Source organism: Aythya marila (genome assembly GCF_965140915.1).
Source record: "Aythya marila genome assembly, chromosome: Z".
Taxonomy (NCBI): Eukaryota; Metazoa; Chordata; class Aves; order Anseriformes; family Anatidae; genus Aythya; species Aythya marila.
This window is the reverse complement of record NC_139080.1, coordinates 29,064,695-29,084,453: the sequence shown is the minus strand read 5'-3', so window position 1 is coordinate 29,084,453 and position 19,759 is coordinate 29,064,695. Positions and strand designations below refer to the sequence as shown.

Genomic DNA, 19,759 nt, shown 5'->3' with positions numbered 1-19,759 from the left:
GCGGCAGGCAGGCTACGACTTGGTTGCCATCACGGAGACGTGGTGGGACCAGTCTCATGACTGGAGTGCTGCAATGCCTGGCTATAAGCTCTATAGAAGGGACAGGCAGCATAGAAGGGGTGGTGGTGTGGCTCTCTATATTAGAGAGTCTTTCGAGGTTGTAGAACTCGAGGTTGGGAATGACAAGGTCGAGTCCCTTTGGGTTAGGATCGGCAGGGACAACAAGGCTAGTGTCCTGGTCGGGGTCTGGTATAGACCACCGAACCAGGATGAGGAGACGGATGAGGAATTCTACAGGCAGCTGACAGAGGTTGCAAAATCATCAGCTCTTGTACTCGTGGGGGACTTCAACTTCCCTGACATATCCTGGAAGCACAACACAGCCCTGAGAAAGCAGTCTAGGAGGTTTCTGGAGAGCGTGGAAGATAGCTTCCTGACACAGCTGGTTAGTGAACCTACCAGGGGTGGTGCCCCGCTAGACCTTCTCTTCACAAACAGAGAAGGACTGGTGGAGGACGTGATCGTCGGGAGCTGTCTTGGGCAGAGTGACCACGCAAGGGTGGAGTTCACTATTCTTGGCGAGGCCAGGAAGGGGACCAGTAAAACCGCTGTATTGGACTTTCGGAGGGCTGACTTTGAGCTGCTCAGGACACTAGTTGGTGGAGTCCCTTGGGAGGTGGTTCTGAAGGGCAGAGGGGTCCAGGAAGGCTGGGCGCTCTTCAAGAGGGAAGTCTTAATGGCGCAGGAACGGTCTGTCCCCACGTGCCCAAAGACGAGCTGGCGGGGAAGAAGACCGGCCTGGCTCAACAGAGAATTGTGGCTTGATCTTAGGAGGAAAAAGAGGGTTTATAAGCTTTGGAAAAGTGGGCAGGCCACTAAGGAGGACTTTAAAGAAGTAGCGAGGCTGTGCAGGGACAAAATTAGGAAGGCCAAAGCTCATCTGGAGCTCAATCTGGCTACTGCCGTTAAAGATAACAAAAAACGTTTCTATAAATACATCAACACAAAAAGGAGGACTAAGGAGAATCTCCATCCTTTACTGGATGTGGGGGGAAACTTAGTTACAAGAGATGAAGAAAAGGCGGAGGTGCTTAATGCCTTCTTTGCCTCAGTCTTTAGCGGCAATACCGGATGTTCTCTGGATACTCAGTACCCTGAGCTGGTGGAAGGGGATGGGGAGCAGGATGTGGCCCTCATTATCCATGAAGAACTGGTTGGTGACCTGCTACGGCACTTAGATGTGCACAAGTCGATGGGGCCGGATGGGATCCACCCAAGGGTACTGAGGGAACTGGCAGAGGAGCTGGCCAAGCCACTGTCCATCATTTATCAACAGTCCTGGCTATTGGGGGAGGTCCCAATCGACTGGCAGCTAGCAAACGTGACGCCCATCTACAAGAAGGGCCGGAGGGCAGACCCGGGAAACTACAGGCCTGTCAGTTTGACCTCAGTGCCAGGAAAGCTCATGGAGCAGATCCTCCTGAGAGTCATCATGCAGCACTTGCAGGGGAAGCAGGCGATCAGGCCCAGTCAGCATGGCTTTATGAAAGGCAGATCCTGCCTGACGAACCTGATCTCCTTCTATGACAGAGTGACGCGCTGGGTGGATGAGGGTAAGGCTGTGGATGTGGTCTACCTTGACTTCAGCAAGGCTTTTGACACCGTCTCCCACAGCATTCTCCTCAAGAAACTGGCTGCTCTTGGCTTGGACTGGCGCACGCTTCGTTGGGTTAGAAACTGGCTGGATAGCCGGGACCAAAGAGTCGTGGTGAATGGAGCCAAGTCCAGTTGGAGGCCAGTCACTAGTGGCGTCCCCCAGGGCTCGGTGCTGGGGCCGGTCCTCTTTAATATCTTCATCGATGATCTGGACGAGGGCATCGAGTGCACCCTCAGTAAGTTCGCAGATGACACCAAGTTAGGTGCGTGTGTCGATCTGCTCGAGGGTAGGAAAGCTCTGCAGGAGGATCTGGATAGGCTGCACCGGTGGGCTGAGGTCAACTGCATGAAGTTTAACAAGGCCAAGTGCATGGTCCTCCACCTGGGATGCAATAACCCCAAGCAGAGCTACAGGCTGGGAGAGGAATGGTTGGAAAGCTGCCAGGCAGAAAAGAACCTGGGAGTGATGGTGGATAGTCGGCTGAATATGAGCCAGCAGTGTGCTCAGGTGGCCAAGAAGGCCAACGGCATCCTGGCTTGTATCAGGAACAGTGTGACCAGCAGGGCTAGGGAGGTGATCGTCCCCCTGTACTCAGCTCTGGTGAGGCCGCACCTCGAGTACTGTGTTCAGTTTTGGGCCCCTCGCTACAAGAAGGACATGGAGGTGCTTGAGCGGGTGCAGAGAAGGGCGACAAAGCTGGTGAGGGGCCTGGAGAACAAGTCCTACGAGGAGCGGCTGAGGGAGCTGGGCTTGTTCAGCCTGGAGAAGAGGAGGCTCAGGGGTGACCTTATCGCTCTTTTTAGGTACCTCAAGGGAGGCTGTAGCGAGGTGGGGGTTGGCCTGTTCTCCCACGTGCCTGGTGACAGGACGAGGGGGAATGGGCTTAAGTTGTGCCAGGGGAGTTTTAGGTTAGATGTTAGGAAGAACTTCTTCACTGAAAGGGTTGTGAGGCATTGGAACAGGCTGCCCAGGGAAGTGGTGGAGTCACCATCCCTGGAAGTCTTCAAAAGACGCTTAGATGTAGAGCTTAGGGATATGGTTTAGTGGAGGGCTGTTAGCGTTAGGTTGGAGGTTGGACTCGATGACCTTGAGGTCTCTTCCAACCTAGAAAATTCTGTGTGATTCTGTGAAGAAGGACATGGAGGTGCTTGAGTGGGAGCAGAGAAGGGCGACGAAGCTAGTGAGGGGCCTGGAGAACAAGTCCTACGAGGAGCGGCTGAGGGAGCTGGGCTTGTTCAGCCTGGAGAAGAGGAGGCTCAGGGGCGACCTTATCACTCTCTATAGGTACCTCAAGGAAGGCTGTAGCGAGGTGGGGGTTGGTCTGTTCTCCCACGTGCCTGGTGACAGGACAAGGGGGAATGGGCTTAAGTTGATCCAGGGGAGTTTTAGGTTGGATCTTAGGAAGAACTTCTTTACCGAAAGGGTTGTTAGGCATTGGAACAGGCTGCCCAGGGAAGTGGTGGAGTCACCATCCCTGGAAGTCTTCAAAAGACGTTTAGATGTAGAGCTTAGGGATATGGTTTAGTGGGGACTGTTAGCGTTAGGTCAGAGGTTGGACTTGATGATCTTGAGGTCTCTTCCAACCTAGAAATTCTGTGATTCTGTGATTCTGTGAAAGGTGTTCCAGTCCCCTGATCATCTTAGTAGCCATCCTCTGGACTCTCACCAGTAACTCCATGTCTCTCTTGCACTGGGGAGCCCAGAACTGGACACAGTACTCCAGGTATGGCCTCACCAGGGCTGAGTAGAGGAGCAGGATCACCTTCCCTGACCTGCTGGCAACACTCTTCCTAATGCACCCCAGAATACTGTTGGCATTCTTGGCCACCAGGGTACATTGCTGGATCATGGTTAACTTGTTGTTCACCAGGACACCCAGGTTCCTCTCTGCAGAGCTGCTCTCCAGCAGGTCAGCCCCCAGCCTGTACTGGTGCTTACAGTTATTCCTCCCTAGGTACAGGACCCTGCACTTGCCCTTGTTGAACTTCATGCGGTTCCTGTCAGCCCATCCCTCCAGCATATCCAAGTCCCTCTGAATGGCAGCACAGCCCTCTGGTTTATCAGCCACTCCTCACAGTTTTGTGTTATCCACAAGCTTGCTGAGGGTGCATTCTATTCCATCATTCAGGTCACTGATGAGTAAATTGAACAGGACTGGACCCAGTACCTACCCTTGAGGGACACCACAAGCTACAGTCCTCCAACCAGACTCAGCACTGCTTATCACAACCCTCTGAGCTCTGCCATCCAGCCAGTCTTCAATCCACCTCGCTGTCCACTCTTCCATCCCACACTTCCTGAGCTTGTCTGTGAGGATGTTATGTGAGACAGTGTCAAAAAGCCTCACTGAAATCAAGGCAGACAACAGCCACTGCTCTCCTGTCACCCTCCCAGTTAGTCATTCCATCATAGAAGGCTATTGGGTGGTCCAGCATGATTTCCCTTTGTTGAACCCATGCTGACTACTGATCACCTTCTTCTCCTCCATGTGCTTGGAGACGACCTCCAGGCTGTGTGATTCCATCACCTTTCCAGGGATAGAGGTGAAGCCGATTGGCCTGTAGTTGCCTGGGTCCTCCTTCTTACCCTTTTTGAAAACTGGAGTGACACTGGCTTTTCTTCAGTCCTCAGCCTCCTCTCCTGTTCTCCATGACCCTTCAAAGATTATGGAGAGTGGGCTAGCAATAAGATCAGCCAGCTCCCTCAGCACTCCAGCATGTATCCCATCTGTGCCCATGGATTTGTAGATGTCAAGTTTGCCTAAGAGATCTCTGACCTGATCCTCTTTGACCAAGGGAAAGACCTCCTTTCTCCAGACTTCCTGCCTTTTCTCTAGGGTCTGAGATTCTTGAGGGCTGGTCTCAGTGGTGAAGACAAACAAAGGAGGCATTCAGCAACTCTGCCTTCTCTGTATGTTTTGTCATCAGGGAACCCACCCCATTCAGCAGCAGGCTGACATTTTCCCCAGTCTTCCTTTTTCTGCTGATATATTTGAAGAAGCCCTTCTTGTTGTCCTTGACCTTTCTTGACAGATTTAATCCCAGGTGGGCCTTGGCCTTCCTTGTAGCAGTCCTGCATACTCTGACAGTGTCCCTGTCCCCAAGTGACCTGTCTCTTTTTCCACATGCTGTGAACTTCCTTTTTTTGTCTGAGCTCCCTTCTCATCCATGCAGGTCTCCAGCCCTGTTCGTTTGCCTTCTTACTCATAGGGATGAGTACTCACAGAATGGACTCACTTCCCCGCTGTGGAGAATTTGGCTGGATTTAGTGCCATTGTTTGCTGGTCTTCTGTGGGTGAGTCTATGACTGCAGTATGAAGGCTGATGGATAGATTGTTTGAAGGACAAGGAAGCAAAAGGATTTTATCAGTGTTTCCTTTTTGTTTTGTCTGAAATTCAAGTGCTGGGTCCTGCACGTGAGACAGGGCAACCCTGCCTATATGTACAGACTGGGCAATGAGACACTGGAGAGCAGCCCTGCAGAGAGGGGCTGTACTAGTTGAAGTGGGTTTGGTCATCTTGTCATCTGCTGTCATTGAAGGTGGTTTTAATTGTTGGATATTATGCTCTTTTGATCAAAATGCATCTTAAAAAATATACTTTACAAAGTATAAAATCTTATGGATTCTCTGATTTTTACTGTCTTCCCCACATCAGCTTCTGCCTGTCATCACTGTAGCTTTTCAGTCTGCACTAACTACTGAGGATTGCAACTTTTAGCAGAAAGAGGGAATAGTCATGAAAATGAAAGGGAGGGAATGAACAAGAGCTCTGGGTATACAGACATATGTGAACAAGTGCTAGAAGCATTGAACCAAGAAGTCATTTGGAGGGTTTTCTGTGTTTGAAACAGATAAACAGATAGAAAGAAGATGATGCACTTGTGTGAGGAAAAAAAGGGGGGGGGGAGGGGATTTTCATTTTAAAGGTGTAATGATTTATAAGCATGATTGATAAAACTTTTTTTTTTTTTTTTTTTTTTTTTTGTGTGGAAAAAGATAACAAAGCAATATGATAATTCATTCAATATGTTGTATTGCTTAAGCTTCTGCTCCTGAAGAGTGGTTAGATGAAGAGGACTGGGTGCCACAAAACCTGTTATTAAGGTATCTTCATGGTGTGGTGATAGTACCAGTTTTTATGGCAGTCAAAACCATCCTTTTTATGGTTGAAATGCTTCCAAAGGCTGTTTTACAAACTGATGCCACTGTTTTTTCCACGTATGTGTTTTTTCTCTGTTTTTGTTGGTGGTTGTTGATTTTTTTGTTTGTTTGTTGTTTTTGCCTCTGTTTACCTGAAGAGGTAAAGTATTTAGAGCCAGGTTTGAATTCCAAGTCTTTCAACAGTGGACAGTGAAAATAACAGGTAGTACCAGCTTAAAGACATCTTTAAGAAATGTCTAAATGATTTCTCTTCAAAATAATGAAAAGCAGTTGAACTGGGAATTTTAACATTAAATTGCGTAATATTTTATTAGCCATAGCCTGGACACCAGGGAGCTCAGTGGACCTGTCCAAGAACCCCTGCTGCTCACCAGCATCCTTTCAGGTCCATTGATTTCCCTTTAACACATCCGCATCAATGATGGATGTCAATGTAATGTTGTATTTCTTATTTTATGCAGCATCCTGCCCTAGTTCGAGGACCTTTGCTTTCACAGATGGTGATTCAGCTTCATATTCTGTGCATCAGTCTACTTTGCTGCTTCAGTGTTACTGACCAAGTGCACATTGGAACAAGCACTAGAGAAGAACATTTGTTCACAGAGCAAATGTACTATATGTCATAAAAGGACATCTCAAATAATTTGTTTCCTTCTGCTTCAGATGCACTTTGAGTGTCTGCCAGTGGTCCTACTTTGTCCTTTAGTCTTCATAAGTTAGAAGAGCTGTACATACATTTTCTGCTCCAAGCAGTGAGTTGCTGCTCAGACATCACTTGCTGCAATGCATAAGCTGTTGCTTTCTGACAAGCAAGCACTGGGTCACAATACCTAGCAAACATTCCCTTCCCTTCCCTTCCCTTCCCTTCCCTTCCCTTCCCTTCCCTTCCCTTCCCTTCCCTTCCCTTCCCTTCCCTTCCCTTCCCTTCCCTTCCCTTCCCTTCCCTTCCCTTCCCTTCCCTTCCCTTCCCTTCCCTTCCCTTCCCTTCCCTTCCCTTCCCTTCCCTTCCCTTCCCTTCCCTTCCCTTCCCTTCCCTTCCCTTCCCTTCCCTTCCCTTCCCTTCCCTTCCCTTCCCTTCCCTTCCCTTCCCTTCCCTTCCCTTCCCTTCCCCTCCCTTCCCCTCTCTTCTTTAGGCTCTTTCTTTTTGTTATTTGTTTGTTTTTGTTTTAATTGAAATGGTTGGTTTCCTTAAACCAAGCTGATTTTCAGACTGTTTTATTAAGGTCAGTATTCTTTTATGTAACCGAGTGCTCTTACTCTGAAGAAGAAGCTGTGAGTAGAGAGTAAATGTTATGAATGAAGCCTGAAGCATTGTATCTTTGCAAAGGAAATTGTTGTGTTCATGCAGGACTGAGCACTCTTTCACTCCAGATTCTGTATGGTTTACCAGAACCAGAAACCATATTTATACATCAACGTTCCTTTTCAGACAGAAATGCAAAGTGTCTAATGCACCCTCTCTTTACAGCGGCTCTGGCACTTGTCGGGCTATTCACTAAAATTAATCAGTTTACAACCTATGAGAGACTTGTGTGGAGTGTTTTGTTGAATTAATTTCTATTAGTGAGCTGATAAAATTTGCTGAACAAACGGAGCCCACTTGAACACTAAAGCAGGAGTTAAATGGCAAAGTTGCACAGAAGGAAGCCTGGCAATAGTCAGGACCAAACCTTCCCTTCACAGGGGATCAAATTAATCTCCTGGCTGGCCCAGCTTCATGATCAAACTGTACTCGAAATCTGTGTATAAAATGGCACTAGTCTCTTTTCTTCCTGACATGCCATAAGGTAGAACAACTGCTTGAGACCAGTACTCTGATTGCTTATACTGCCAGTAAAAGCTTCACCGTGGATCTAAAATGATTGATACAGCCTGCAATTGAGGTTAATTTTGTCTTGAAATTTCATATTCCCTGGCTTTTTTTTTTTTTTTTTTTTTTAGTGTAAGTGATGATGTTTTTGTTTGTTTAAACTGTTTTAGAAATAAACATATTGAGCATTAACCATAACCCAACACCACTCAGATCTGCCTAGAATCAGTTCCCTTTTTGTGCAGTGACCTTCTGGGAGCATTTCTGGTTTTGGAGCTGTCTTTTAGAAATGAAAGAGAGAGGGAAATTCATCTCCAATTGATGTGGCATTATTTTGAAGATTTATTTAGTCCCTAGTGGTGATATTACAGGTTTTACAGTTACTCCTTCTTTCTTGTAGGCACTTTCTGACTGAACTCCAGGGAGGTCCAGGATTTTAGTGCTCTCTGTGCCTGAAGACACAGCAGAGCAACCTAACGCAGTAAGTGGTGTATGCGTGAGGCGTTTTGAAGGACAGGAGGGATTCTGCCGTCCTCTAGCCTCCTGATGGCAGTAGTGAACAATTTTCCATGCAAGGGACTGCACTTTCCTTGCGAGAACCCCTCTGCCTTTCCCTTTCTGGCCCCCATCACAGCAGAACCGCCATGCAACTTGTGAGTGATGAGGGCATTTTTCTGAACTCCAAGTTTCTATTTTTATTTTTGTACTGATTGTTTATGATAATAAAATACTTGGATGTTATGGAGTTTGGATGTCAGGCCAATCTGACCCTCAAGAGTTGGCTTGAACTGCCTGAGGAGCGTGGAGTCCCTTTGATGTCAGTCTGGTTCCAGCTTATGCCAGGGTTTGATCACGAAGAGTTCACTTCAAAGCCTGACCTTCCTTTTGTGGGTGGCCTGTTGCATTTGTCTTCAGTCTGTGCCTTTGCCTTAATATGCAGCCTTTGGTGAGAAAAAAATGAAAAGTCTAACTTTCCTACTGAGCAAGGCTGTTCTGGCATGGGGATGGAGAAACTCCTTTGCACAGTTATTCTCTGTGACAGTGCTGGTTGAATTTAACCATGTGTAGCCACGCTGTCTCAGCAGCCAGGGCAGGGTCTCTGTTCCTTTTCCCAGGTCCTAGGGGAAATGTTTCAAACAGTTTCTTCTGCCAGAACAGCTGAAGAAAGGAGGGTTGTGTGGGTATTTGTTGGCCTGAAGAACTGTTATTAGTGGTAGTGAAAGACTCACTTTCAGGTTCGATACTAGTTCATCTGGTTATTGTTAGAAGGGGAAATGCTTTTGCTTCTAAATGTAGCAAATCTGGTTCAGAAGTTCGAATGACCACATAGAGACATTTCACAGAGGAGAAGTAAGTTCTGAGCAATTTTATTTTGAGAACTCTGATAATCTCTGTCTCAGGAACTACCTGGGGAATGCTTTAATTTTTCTCAGCATATTTCCAATAATTACCTAAGTACATAAAAAGCTAGTGCCTCTGACCTTTCTCTTTTTCAATGCAAGATAAAGAGCTAGATTACAGTCAAATGCCATGTATTTTCTCTACTTCTGAATAAAGAAGTTAATAAAGGTTTTGTAAATAGCAGATAAGCACGAATCAAATATTTTTACATAACAAAAACAGAACAATCTAAACAGTTAAAGCTACTTTTAAAGCAAGTAGACATTTTTTTCCCTCCTAGCTTTATTGATAGTCATTATTTTTCTCCAAAAATTTTAAAGTTTACCTAGTTTATAATCTTAAAATTATACATACTTAAAGACTGAATATTAGTGTTTGCCTTAGAAGCCTGGGAATAGCACCAGATGCATATTAATCTATGGCTGTACTCTAGCTACCCCTTTAAGTGCTATCTTTCTGAATGAGAAAAGCAAACAGCTGCTGAATTGCACTGAGAAAGTGATATTCTTCTAAGACAAGGATTTGTGCAAAAGCTATTCTGATTGGAATTCTTTTCACTGTCTCATGAAGGGACGGACTCCAGATTCCACCATCCCTGCACGCTACTATCTTTTTTTTTAAATTATTATTATTATTTTTTTTAAATTCAGTAATTCACAGGCCTATAAGAAATAGAAGAAGGAATACTTAGCTGTCTAAAAATGAAGCCAGGACATCCAGATAAACAAATTGTTTCTTTGTCTACCAAGGACAACATGTTTGCTATGTCTGTAGCGAAGCATAATAAAACATATTTTCCTTCTCCCTCTGGGGCTCATTAATATCTGCAATTAGTTAAAATGGAAGACTTGAGCATGGCCACATTCCTTGAGTTTTCTAATTTCTCAGTGTTTTGAGAATCCCCCACTCTGTTCGACCAAAATCTTAGTAATACCAAATTAACATATCATAAAACAAGCCCTATCTACTTTAGCTTTGATGGTATTACCCATCTTTGTTGAATCTAAGCATATTTTCCCTTGAAGTGGTTATTTTGAAATCTTTTGATTGTCAAAGCCCTATGGCATTCAAGTAATCAAGATAATCAAGGCCGTCCTGCATTACTTTTGAATGCCATCATGTAGCACTTGGCTGTTTCATTTCACAGTAATCTAGGGGTACTTGCGATGCCACTGAAAGTTGTAGTGGCTGTGACAGTAAATTAACTGCGTCCTTCTCAAAAGGAATCATTGTGTCAATACAACAAAATGGCAAAAATGCAGCATTACATTTCAAAACCAGTTGATAAAGATATGCACAGCCCACTGCAGGTAGTGAGGAGTTTGCTCTGTGGGACTATGAACTCCTTCCTTCCTCCTTCCTGAGCTGGTGGAGCTCCTCTAGCCAGTTTGTATAGTAGGAGCATCAGATAGGGTGTCTCAGGAGTTGGGCAGGTGGGAGGACCTTGCTAGAAACCACTTACAGAAAATGCTAGTACTGATAGAGCTTGGGCATTCAGGGCAACATCTGATTGGCATCGTGGTGCCTCAGTATTAGGCATAATCTATACTACTGAATTCACAGACTTAAGCTCAACACCCCTACAATAAAATGAGGTAAGCTACAAGGCAGAAAGCTGTGTGGGGTAATACAGTAAAGCAAACAATGAATTTTTAATTAAAGAAAACACAGAACTCTAATTTACGGTTTGCTGGAAAATGCCTTACTTCACTAAGAGCCTATTCTCCTGCTGCATGAGGCAAGGCAAATGATCCGATTATTACGAAAGAGAAAAACAACAACTTTGAGTCATTTTTTTTGCTTCACATTTCATGTGGCAGCTGCCGGAGACCTGTCCTCCGAACTGCACACTTCTACCATGTATCTTGCATCAGCATTAGTCAGAGCTCTCCAAATCAAGTTAGGACACAGACCAATGAAGAATCTAATCCTTCTCCCCCAGATTGTCCCATTTGTATGTTAAACCAACTCATAAAGGAATCATAAAGGAATCACAAAGGCACCAAAGCTGCCATCAGCAAAACGGTGGGGTTGGGTGTTGGAGGGAGGAGTGAGGAAAGCATATTGAAGAAGAGCATGCAGCAGGTTCTAGGCAAGCTGAGCTGCCTAGTGTGTGATGCCTTGGTTCAGAGTACTCAGATGGGATTTAGCACTATTGTCTTCTCCTGAAGGAATATAAATGGGTCTCCTCCATGTCTGAAAGGTTTTTGGCCTCTAACCATTATAGAGTATTGTGAGTCCTGCCTTCATGTGGCTGCAAGGTGTAGGAACTACCTCTTAAGTCCTGCCAGCTCCTTCAGACTGAGAAATTAAATTAAGGGGTTCCTTGTCTTGGAATGCTGGGTGGTCATCAAAGTTTAAGTCCTTTAACGGATCTCATCCAATGGATGTAACCTATTGTCTCAAGCTGCACGTTGAAAATGAAGCACCGTTGTGTGCTTCATTCATACTTTTAACCTGCTGCCCCATTCAACTGCAACAGGGGTCTAAAAGAGAGGCTTCCTGAAGTCACAGAAAGCCACTGGTGCAGAAGGGCCATGCAAATTCATACCACCCCAGAGCCAAAGTAAAGCAGCTATTCTTGTCAATGAGTGCTGGGATTGTGCCTGCTGCATTGTGTGCAGTCCAGGACAGCACACATCTATCACAGTCAACTCTCAGGGCTCAGCTGTGCCTTAAAGACACCGTTTAGCTTTTAACAGAGCTGATCAGCACACAATGTGCTGACTGTCATTCCTAAAGAACAAAATGACAGCTGGGCTTATGATAAGTTTGTCTGGAGGTAGAGAATGAGAAGAGCAACTTGGTTACTGATTACCTTCTCAGTATGCAAATGAAAAATGTCCCCAGGCTTGACACAATTTGTATGGATGTAGCAAAATCAATGAACGTTTTCACCCTCAGTTGTCCCAGGAGTGAGCTTCACACCATTGTCTCCAGCCTGACTCTGAGACTTGACTATGATGATTTACATTCAGCAGCACACTACAGACACAACGTGGAAGTTCAGGAATTTTAAAGTGCATCTCTGCTGTCAGGCTGTTTCACAGAAAGAGTGCTAATGAATAACAATCATGTGACTGCTGCCATTGCTTCTTTTTGTTACCCTGTGGTTTATACTATTTGGATCTGACTATCAATTAAATAACTGTTCTTTCAGATCTGTTGCTCAGGTTCCTATTTTTAAAATCCTAGGACTGCTCTTATGTAAAAAGAATATTCCTGATATACTGTGAACTAATACAAGAAATGCTGGTCCCATCTTCTTCTTTTTTTTTTTTTTTTCTTTTTTCTTTTTTCTTTTTTTTTTTTTTCTTATTACTATTTATTGCATAGTTCTTGGGGTAACATGCAAAAGCCAAGCTGTGAAAGAAGGCTAAGTAATTTCAGGAAATAAGGTACTACTGGAGGTGGGTTAAGGTGTCAGAAATGTGTCCTTAATATCTGTATGTACCAAAGTATCTTGACTTTAAATTATATTTAAAATTGACTTCAGACAAGAGCTAATAAGATCCTTTTCATGAAAAGTGTTATATTACCTATTACGTGTTTGAGTATTTTTTCAGAACATTTCTCTAATGTTTACATCCTGTGACAGGCCTGTTATTTTTCTAACATTTCAATAAGTAGATATATTAAATGTAGTAGAATAAATGTAGATTATCACTTAACCCTGGAGAAAGTATTTGTTTAGAAATGTTTTCAAGGCTGATGACATTTATCAACTCAAAATCCAGATTTTCCACTAGATCTTGGCATAATGGAAGATGATTATGGAGGTGGAGGTGGGGAAAATAGTAAAACCAGCATGTTGCTTGTCTAGGTGTGAAAATGGAAGTCACTTGCTGGGACGAAAAGTACAATTGGGACACTGAAGCATAACTACCAGTGCTCAGTAGCTGAGAGCTCATGGAGTGTAGATGCTGCTAATATTCAGGAAGGAATTCTAGGCTGTTTTCCCAGTTTTGAAAGATGATGCAAAACCAATTTCAGCGATGCAGTCAGTATACTATTTGTTTAAGACTGCCCTGGCAGCAGCCAAGGGTCTGACCCTTAATGGCAGCAATTTGTTTCCCTTTGGTTTGGTCATTGGTCTTTGACATTGGTCTGATCGGTTTTAAGGGGCCACATCTTTGCGTGGATCTAATTCAGAATTTCCGGGTGATTTGTCTGAATAATCTCCTTCCAGATAGCTCATGAGCACTTGAGTGCTGCTCTCAGACTAACAAAGCCAAGAAAAAATAAATCTTTTGTTATAATCTGAGCCTTTTCTTTTAGAAGTAATTCACTTCAAAACAGATTTCACCATCTAATTTTTGTTACTGTTATCCTTTTCAGTTTATCTCCAGTTAGCTGATCAATTTTCCCTCTTTTTCTTCAGTTTCCCTGTTCCAACCCAACATGCAAGGCATTGCTCATATCAGTGTTGTGGCAAAGGGCGGGCAGCACTTTCTCCGCAGCATTCAGATATTTTCTTCATGGCTCTCCGTGTGAAGTCCACCTTCCCCCTTTCTTTCTTGAGAGCAGTGTACTCGTAGGCCTTCAGCTTGCTGTAATAGTCTGAGAATTTGTTGTAAAGTATGGAGATGGGCATGCCATTCAGGATTATACCGAACGCGATGCAGAGGAATGCGAACAGGCGGCCGAGGTGAGTTTCTGGACACATGTCTCCATATCCCACTGTAGAGATGCTGACCTACAGGCAAATCAGCAGTCAGCTTATTAGCTGGGAAGAGGCATACAAAAGGTTATCTCCTTGTAATCTTTCTAGATTTGCTCAGGGATCAGAGGTGATTCTGGAGCTATCATTCTTATACTTTGCATCACACACCTGCACTGGCTTTTTTGGGTACTGTTAATTTTATGTAAAAGTCCCCAGTTAAAATAAACAAACAAATAAATAAATAAATAACCCCCTCTCCTGCAATAAAGACAGACAACAGTGCAGCAAGGCACCAGTCAGGAAGATTTTTAAAGGCTTTGTCTTGCAGAGGGAATTTCCAAATGGTTTCCCCACCACCGTGTCTGGAGGGTGGATTTGCTCAGCTGTGGATAGAGAAGGCTGCACAAATCCAGTGACAACTGTAATCCTGCTACCTCATTGTGTCACTGGGAACAGGCACCCCTCTGTGTCTAAATCCAGTGTGCTTATAAAAGCCGGTATTTTGGGACTTATTGTGTGTGTTCTATTTTGAGTATTACCTTTGCTTGTTATATTTATATATATGTGAAGTATGAATGAAAAACACATGAAAAACTTCAGGTAATTGTGAAATATATTTTGATAATGTTTGCACTGTTGGGAGATATGACCCAGCAGTCTGAAGTTTCTTTATAAAATTGCCTTCAATGTTTAAACATATACAAGGACCTAATGAAAAAACATGTATCTTTCTCAGTCATCTAGAAATCTCAAACTTTTGCTGAATTTTTATGAATTTGTATTTGAAGAAGTGTTTGGGGGTTGCTGAAAATATTTTCGGTGTGCTTGTGAGTGATGGTATTTTATATTCCCAGTTTACATGAACCTGTGAATTTTGCCATCTCATTGTCTACATAGTCCATAAAGGATCTTTTTCCTGAGCCTTCACGTTTTTCTATTTTTAGACTACACAGATATGAATAAGCTTTGTTTTATATGGCCCATATATAGTACCAAGCAATGCAAAACTTTCTTTGTAAAATAAAGTTTTAAAAATTCCTGGCTGTTTGCTTACATGGTTGTTACATATAAATGATGTACTCGCAAACAGTCAGCATGAAATAACTCCTGTTATATTCTTCCACTCTGTGCATCTTGATTGTTTATAACGTTTACATTTAGTAAACACAATTTATGTTTCTCTGGCAGGTAAAACTTGCAGGGTTCTGCAATCTGGTGCTTCCTTGTAATATTCATGTGCAAGGGATCTTTTGCAGCCAATTAATTTTATTTATTTATTTATTTATTTTACAGTATTCGAGGAGACTGTTTGTATCTGGTAATATAAAACTTCCACAGAATACAGTACAGGCAGGAGTTTTACTGTAATTCTCTTGTGGCTTTCGCACTGAAATAAGTCTCTGGAAGGTCACGGTGTGCAGCCTGCCATCCTCTAACATGCTAAATAAAATGTTATTTCAAATAAAGAAAGTATTAGGCTACATGAGACAGCACTGGATAAGCATATTTGTAGGATGCACCTGGTGCTTCCTGCGGAATAAAAAGGATTAGTCACTTGGTTTAATGGAAATTAAGTCACTGGATTTGAATGATAATACAGGATAAATATCTCCAAAAATAAATACTGAGATGAGGGCAAGATGTTTATCTCTACCAGCCAGGACAAAGCCATTATCCTGTGATAAGGTTCTGTTCCACTGGCACAGTCTTCGACATCACTGTGACAGTTTGGGAGGGAGAGCTGTTCTCTTGGGTGGGTCAGACTGTGGACACCGCTGGATTTTGATGAAATTTGAGTGATCTGTATTTCTTAATTTTTACTTTTAAAGAATGAATAGGCTTTAAAAATTTCTGTGTGCCTTAGAATCACAATGTGCATGCTCTAGCACATCTTTTGGATACACTCGCTCAGCTAAAAACACCTTTCTCACATAGTCATGGTTATATGGAATTCAGAGGAGTATCTAAATAATCATGGTGTTACCAGCTTGCAGGAGTGATGTCTTAAGATTTTTTCATATATCTTACATGTTCAGAAATCATGACAAACATGTGGGAAACTGCCACATTAAATCAGTCACTGCTGAAACAGTGAGTTTGGCCAGGATTGCTCCAGCTGCTGGCTAGAAGTATCATTATTGGACAGTTTGGAGTTGCCTTCCTGTGGTCCCCATGCTATGCTGATTGTCCAGCATGAGTTCTGATCCTTTTCCAATCTGTTTGCCTTGGTTTCCTTGCCTGGGAAGTGATGGGGACATAGCCAGCAACATAGTCAGGTCCAGGGGGCAGAGGTGCTCCTGAAGCCCTGCCATAAGAATGGGTTATGGAGGCCAGCATTGCTTGCTCTGACAGGAAATACACATACCCTGCAAGTGATGGTGGACTAGAACAAGCCTTAGTGCAACGGGTAGCACCTAGCTGCCCTTTGACTCGACTCAGGCTGCTGTAAAGATGCACAGCTGCTGCAGCACAAAGAACTCCTGTTTTCCAGCACTCTGATGCTGCTGGCTGCAGTACAGGGAGGGATCAGCTTCCCCTCTCCCCATAGTCAATCCCCACCCTCCCCCCCAAAAAAAAATAAAAAATCACGTTATTGTATAGATGATAATTGGGAAACTGCCATACCTGAGCATGAAGATTATCTGCTAAGCATCTGCTTACAGCCTGTGCTTCCCTTTCCCAGCCTCCATTGTCTGCTAGTCCTCATCAATCCAGAGGTGTTTCTTTTGTATTTGTAGCTCACCTTGAAGGATATAACTATCATTTTGGTCAGCAAATAGTCTGAGAAAAATTGATTAGCATACTGGAAATAATTGCATGGCCATCTTTGATTGTAAATGCTTCTAAGGTGAAGCATGAGTTTGGGATGCTGAACCATTCTGCCAGTACGCTGTCAGAGCCAGGAGGCTTTTAAGTAAGGTGGAGTACTTTAAACTCTCATGGTTCTGTGTTCCCAGCTAAATCTTCATGCCCCTGCAAGAGGTGAACCAAACAACATGGAATACATTGCCCAAGAAACATCCCTCCACATAACAGAGTGTAGTACGGCTCAGCGATAGTTCAGACCTCAAGGAGATGTGCCCAAATGCCTTAGAGCAGAGACCCCCATGGCAGTCTCTAGAAATGAGGTCATTCTGCCTTCCTTTCCAAGTCTTGTCAGCAGAACCTCAGCCAGTTACCCACACTCTTGGGAAGAATCACACTCTTTCTAGCAAAGGCTGCAAAAATACTCAAGGTGACATTAACCACACATTAACCTCCCTCACTACAGACTGATGTGGGATTCGAACCAGTGACCTAGATGTAGAAGGCAGCCTATCCCATTATCAGCCTCCTGAGCCATGCCACTTATTTTTGCATTCATTCATCAACTCTGGCACAATATAAATAACCACCAATGTTTTGTGTGTATATATGTGCAGACGTATCCTGGAAGTGCCACCTAAGGAGCAGAATGCAATCTCTTGTGTAAAACAACCATTGGTCCGAATGAAATTTAATAGCCAGAGCTCTGGGACAGTTTGGACTTTGCAAGTTTGCCTGCCAGAGTACAGTGAATGGTACATAAACCATGTTTTATCATCTTGCAGTTGTATGATGGGTCACAGTAGATTTTCAAAAAGATCAAGAATGAAAATCCCATGTGCAGCTGCAACCAGCTAGCCCAATAAACTCTTTTTTTCTTTGTTTATTTTGGCAACACTGTCAATAGGATTTAATGGAGAAAAGCTTTTCTTTTCTGTCTCTTTTCCCACTTCTTCTTTAAAGGGCAAGTACTGCCTGCATTTGGTCAGATGGGAATTTCAACACTGTCTGCCTGATTAAGCCTTGATTAAAGCTTACAACTGAGGTGAATGAGTGCATGCGTGTGTGTGCGTGAGTGAGTGCATATGTCCTGTAAGCTCTGAATTCAGAGCAGATGTTCACTGATCTAGGCCTTCTGTTTTCAAGACCGTCAGCTACTTTAGAAAGGGAGGGGAGAAGAGGGTAAAGGAAGGGTGGTGAGGGAGGGGATGGTCTCTAGATACTGAGCAAGTTGAGTTGTGTTTACTTACGGCAGCCCACCACCAAGCATGGGGGATGCTGGTGAAGTTGGTACTAGAGACGTCATGCTCCACTGTGTAGACCATGGCAGAGAAGGCGAAGATGCCCATGGCAATGAAGAGCAAAAGGCAGCCCACCTGCTGGTAGCACTGGCGCAAGGTAAAGCCGAAGGCACGCAGCCCCGTGGAGTGGCGGGCCAGCTTGAGAATGCGGAAGATGCGCATGAGGCGCATGATGCGAAGCACTTGTCCCACTTTGCCCACCCGTCCCACCTTCTCGATATCGTGCTCATGCTGAGAGCCCCGGCCTCGGGGCTGGTCATCATCAGCGAAACATTCAAGCAGCAGCTGCAGGTAGAGGGGCAAGATGGCAATGAGGTCCACAGCATTGAGCGCACTGCTGGCAAAGCGGCGCAGGTCTGGGGTAGAGACTAAGCGCAGCAGGTACTCCAGGGTGAAGAAAGCGATGCACAGGGTCTCGATGTGCTCCAGGACAGGACGACTCTCCCCACTCTTCCGGTCCACCTGCTGCATCTCTTCCACGGTGTTGAGTGCCAGGGCCACCACGGAGATGAGCACAAAGAAGCTAGAGGCCACCGCCATCACTTTGGCGGTGACAGAGGAGAAGGGCTTCTCCATGAGGTTCCAGAGGCGCCAGCGCTGGGGCCCATAGTAGCGCATGTGGTGGAAAAGCTGCTCATTCTCCTGAGCCTCTGCCTGGGAGCGCAGCTCACGCTGGACCTTCAGCTGCTCACTCAGCTCGTCGCGGCGCTCCTCGAAGCAGATGCGGCAGCAGCGGGGTGTGTATTTGAGCCGCACGCCCCAGTAGCTCAACTCCTCCAGGAAGCTGCGTGGGCAAAGCTCATCCCTCACACGCAGCACCCCTGAGGCATAGAAATTGTACACCAGCTGGAAGACAGCTGGGTCACGGTCAAAGAAATACTCGTCTCCCTGGGCAGCATAGTCATCGCACAGGCCCAGCTGGCAGCGGCGGTCAGTGGAGGTGGCCAGGCGACCCAGGCGGGTCTTGGGGTAGATGGCCACTGCCTGGTAGGTGAGTCGGTAGCTTTGGCCACCGACGTTAATGTTCAGCATGGATGAAGTGGATGCCGTGGCTGGGGCTCCAGAGGAAAAGGCAGGGGAGCAAGGAATGGATGAAGAGGGCTTGTTTTCTCCCTCAAATGGGTCTCCGGTTGGCCATTTTCCTTGTTCTTTCTCTTCTTCTTCCTCATCTTCATCATCCACGTAATAGTTGTAATTCCCCTCTGGTCCAAGGAGCAGCAGGGGCTGGGAGCTCAGCGGAGCAGTGGCAGAAAAGCCACTCTGCTTGTCTAAACACATGTCTTCATTGTCCTTCCTCCTGGCGAGCTGTGGAAGGACATTTGCTGCTTCCCTCTCTCTTCCTTTAGCTTTCAGGAAAGGAAACTGCTTCCTCATGTTAAACTGCAACATACTATTTTCCCTTGCTCTTCTCCTTTCTTATCATTCACCTGCTTGACAAATTAGCACCAATCCTTTCTGGTACTAAGACTGACAGTCCTGCTCTCTTGTCTCTTCACCGAGGTGATATCAAGCACAGCGGCAGTTCTGCATTTTTCCTCCTGCCAGTCACCACTCCAGTTGCTGTGAAAGCTCACTGTGGGATATAGACACATGAAGACTGCTGTTGACTGTTTTAATCTTGCTGACAGGGAAGATCTGAGTGCTTAGAGAAGGGGATTTAAGGGCTATTATCCTGTTCCAGCCTCATGTCCCTCAGGCTGTGACGTGAATGATTATGGATCCATAAATCCATGAAAAATCAGTAAGGGGGAAAAAAATGTAAAGTTTTATTGCTAATAAACAAGCATACATTTCCCTAATTGAAATATATAGGGATTAAGAATAATCTGAAAATGAAAACATATGAGGAGCAGAGAGAAGACAGGGAACATTATAGATTTCTTTCATCTACTTCTGTATAGTATGCCTTGGTTTACCTTAATGAAAATAATGAATAATTAATATGCAGATATTTTGTGGG

General features: G+C 44.7%; 1 protein-coding gene across 1 annotated transcript; it reads right to left on the bottom strand.

Annotated features, from left to right (window-relative positions):
- Positions 1-13,450: 13,450 nt before the first annotated feature.
- KCNV2 (potassium voltage-gated channel modifier subfamily V member 2) lies at positions 13,451-19,188 on the bottom strand (the record flags this gene model as incomplete). Its single annotated transcript, XM_082782820.1, has 2 exons — positions 13,451-13,726; positions 17,749-19,188. The coding sequence occupies 2 exons, from the start codon at positions 19,186-19,188 to the stop codon at positions 13,451-13,453; spliced, it is 1,716 nt and encodes a 571-aa protein (XP_082638946.1).
- Between the last annotated feature and the right edge of the window lie 571 nt (positions 19,189-19,759).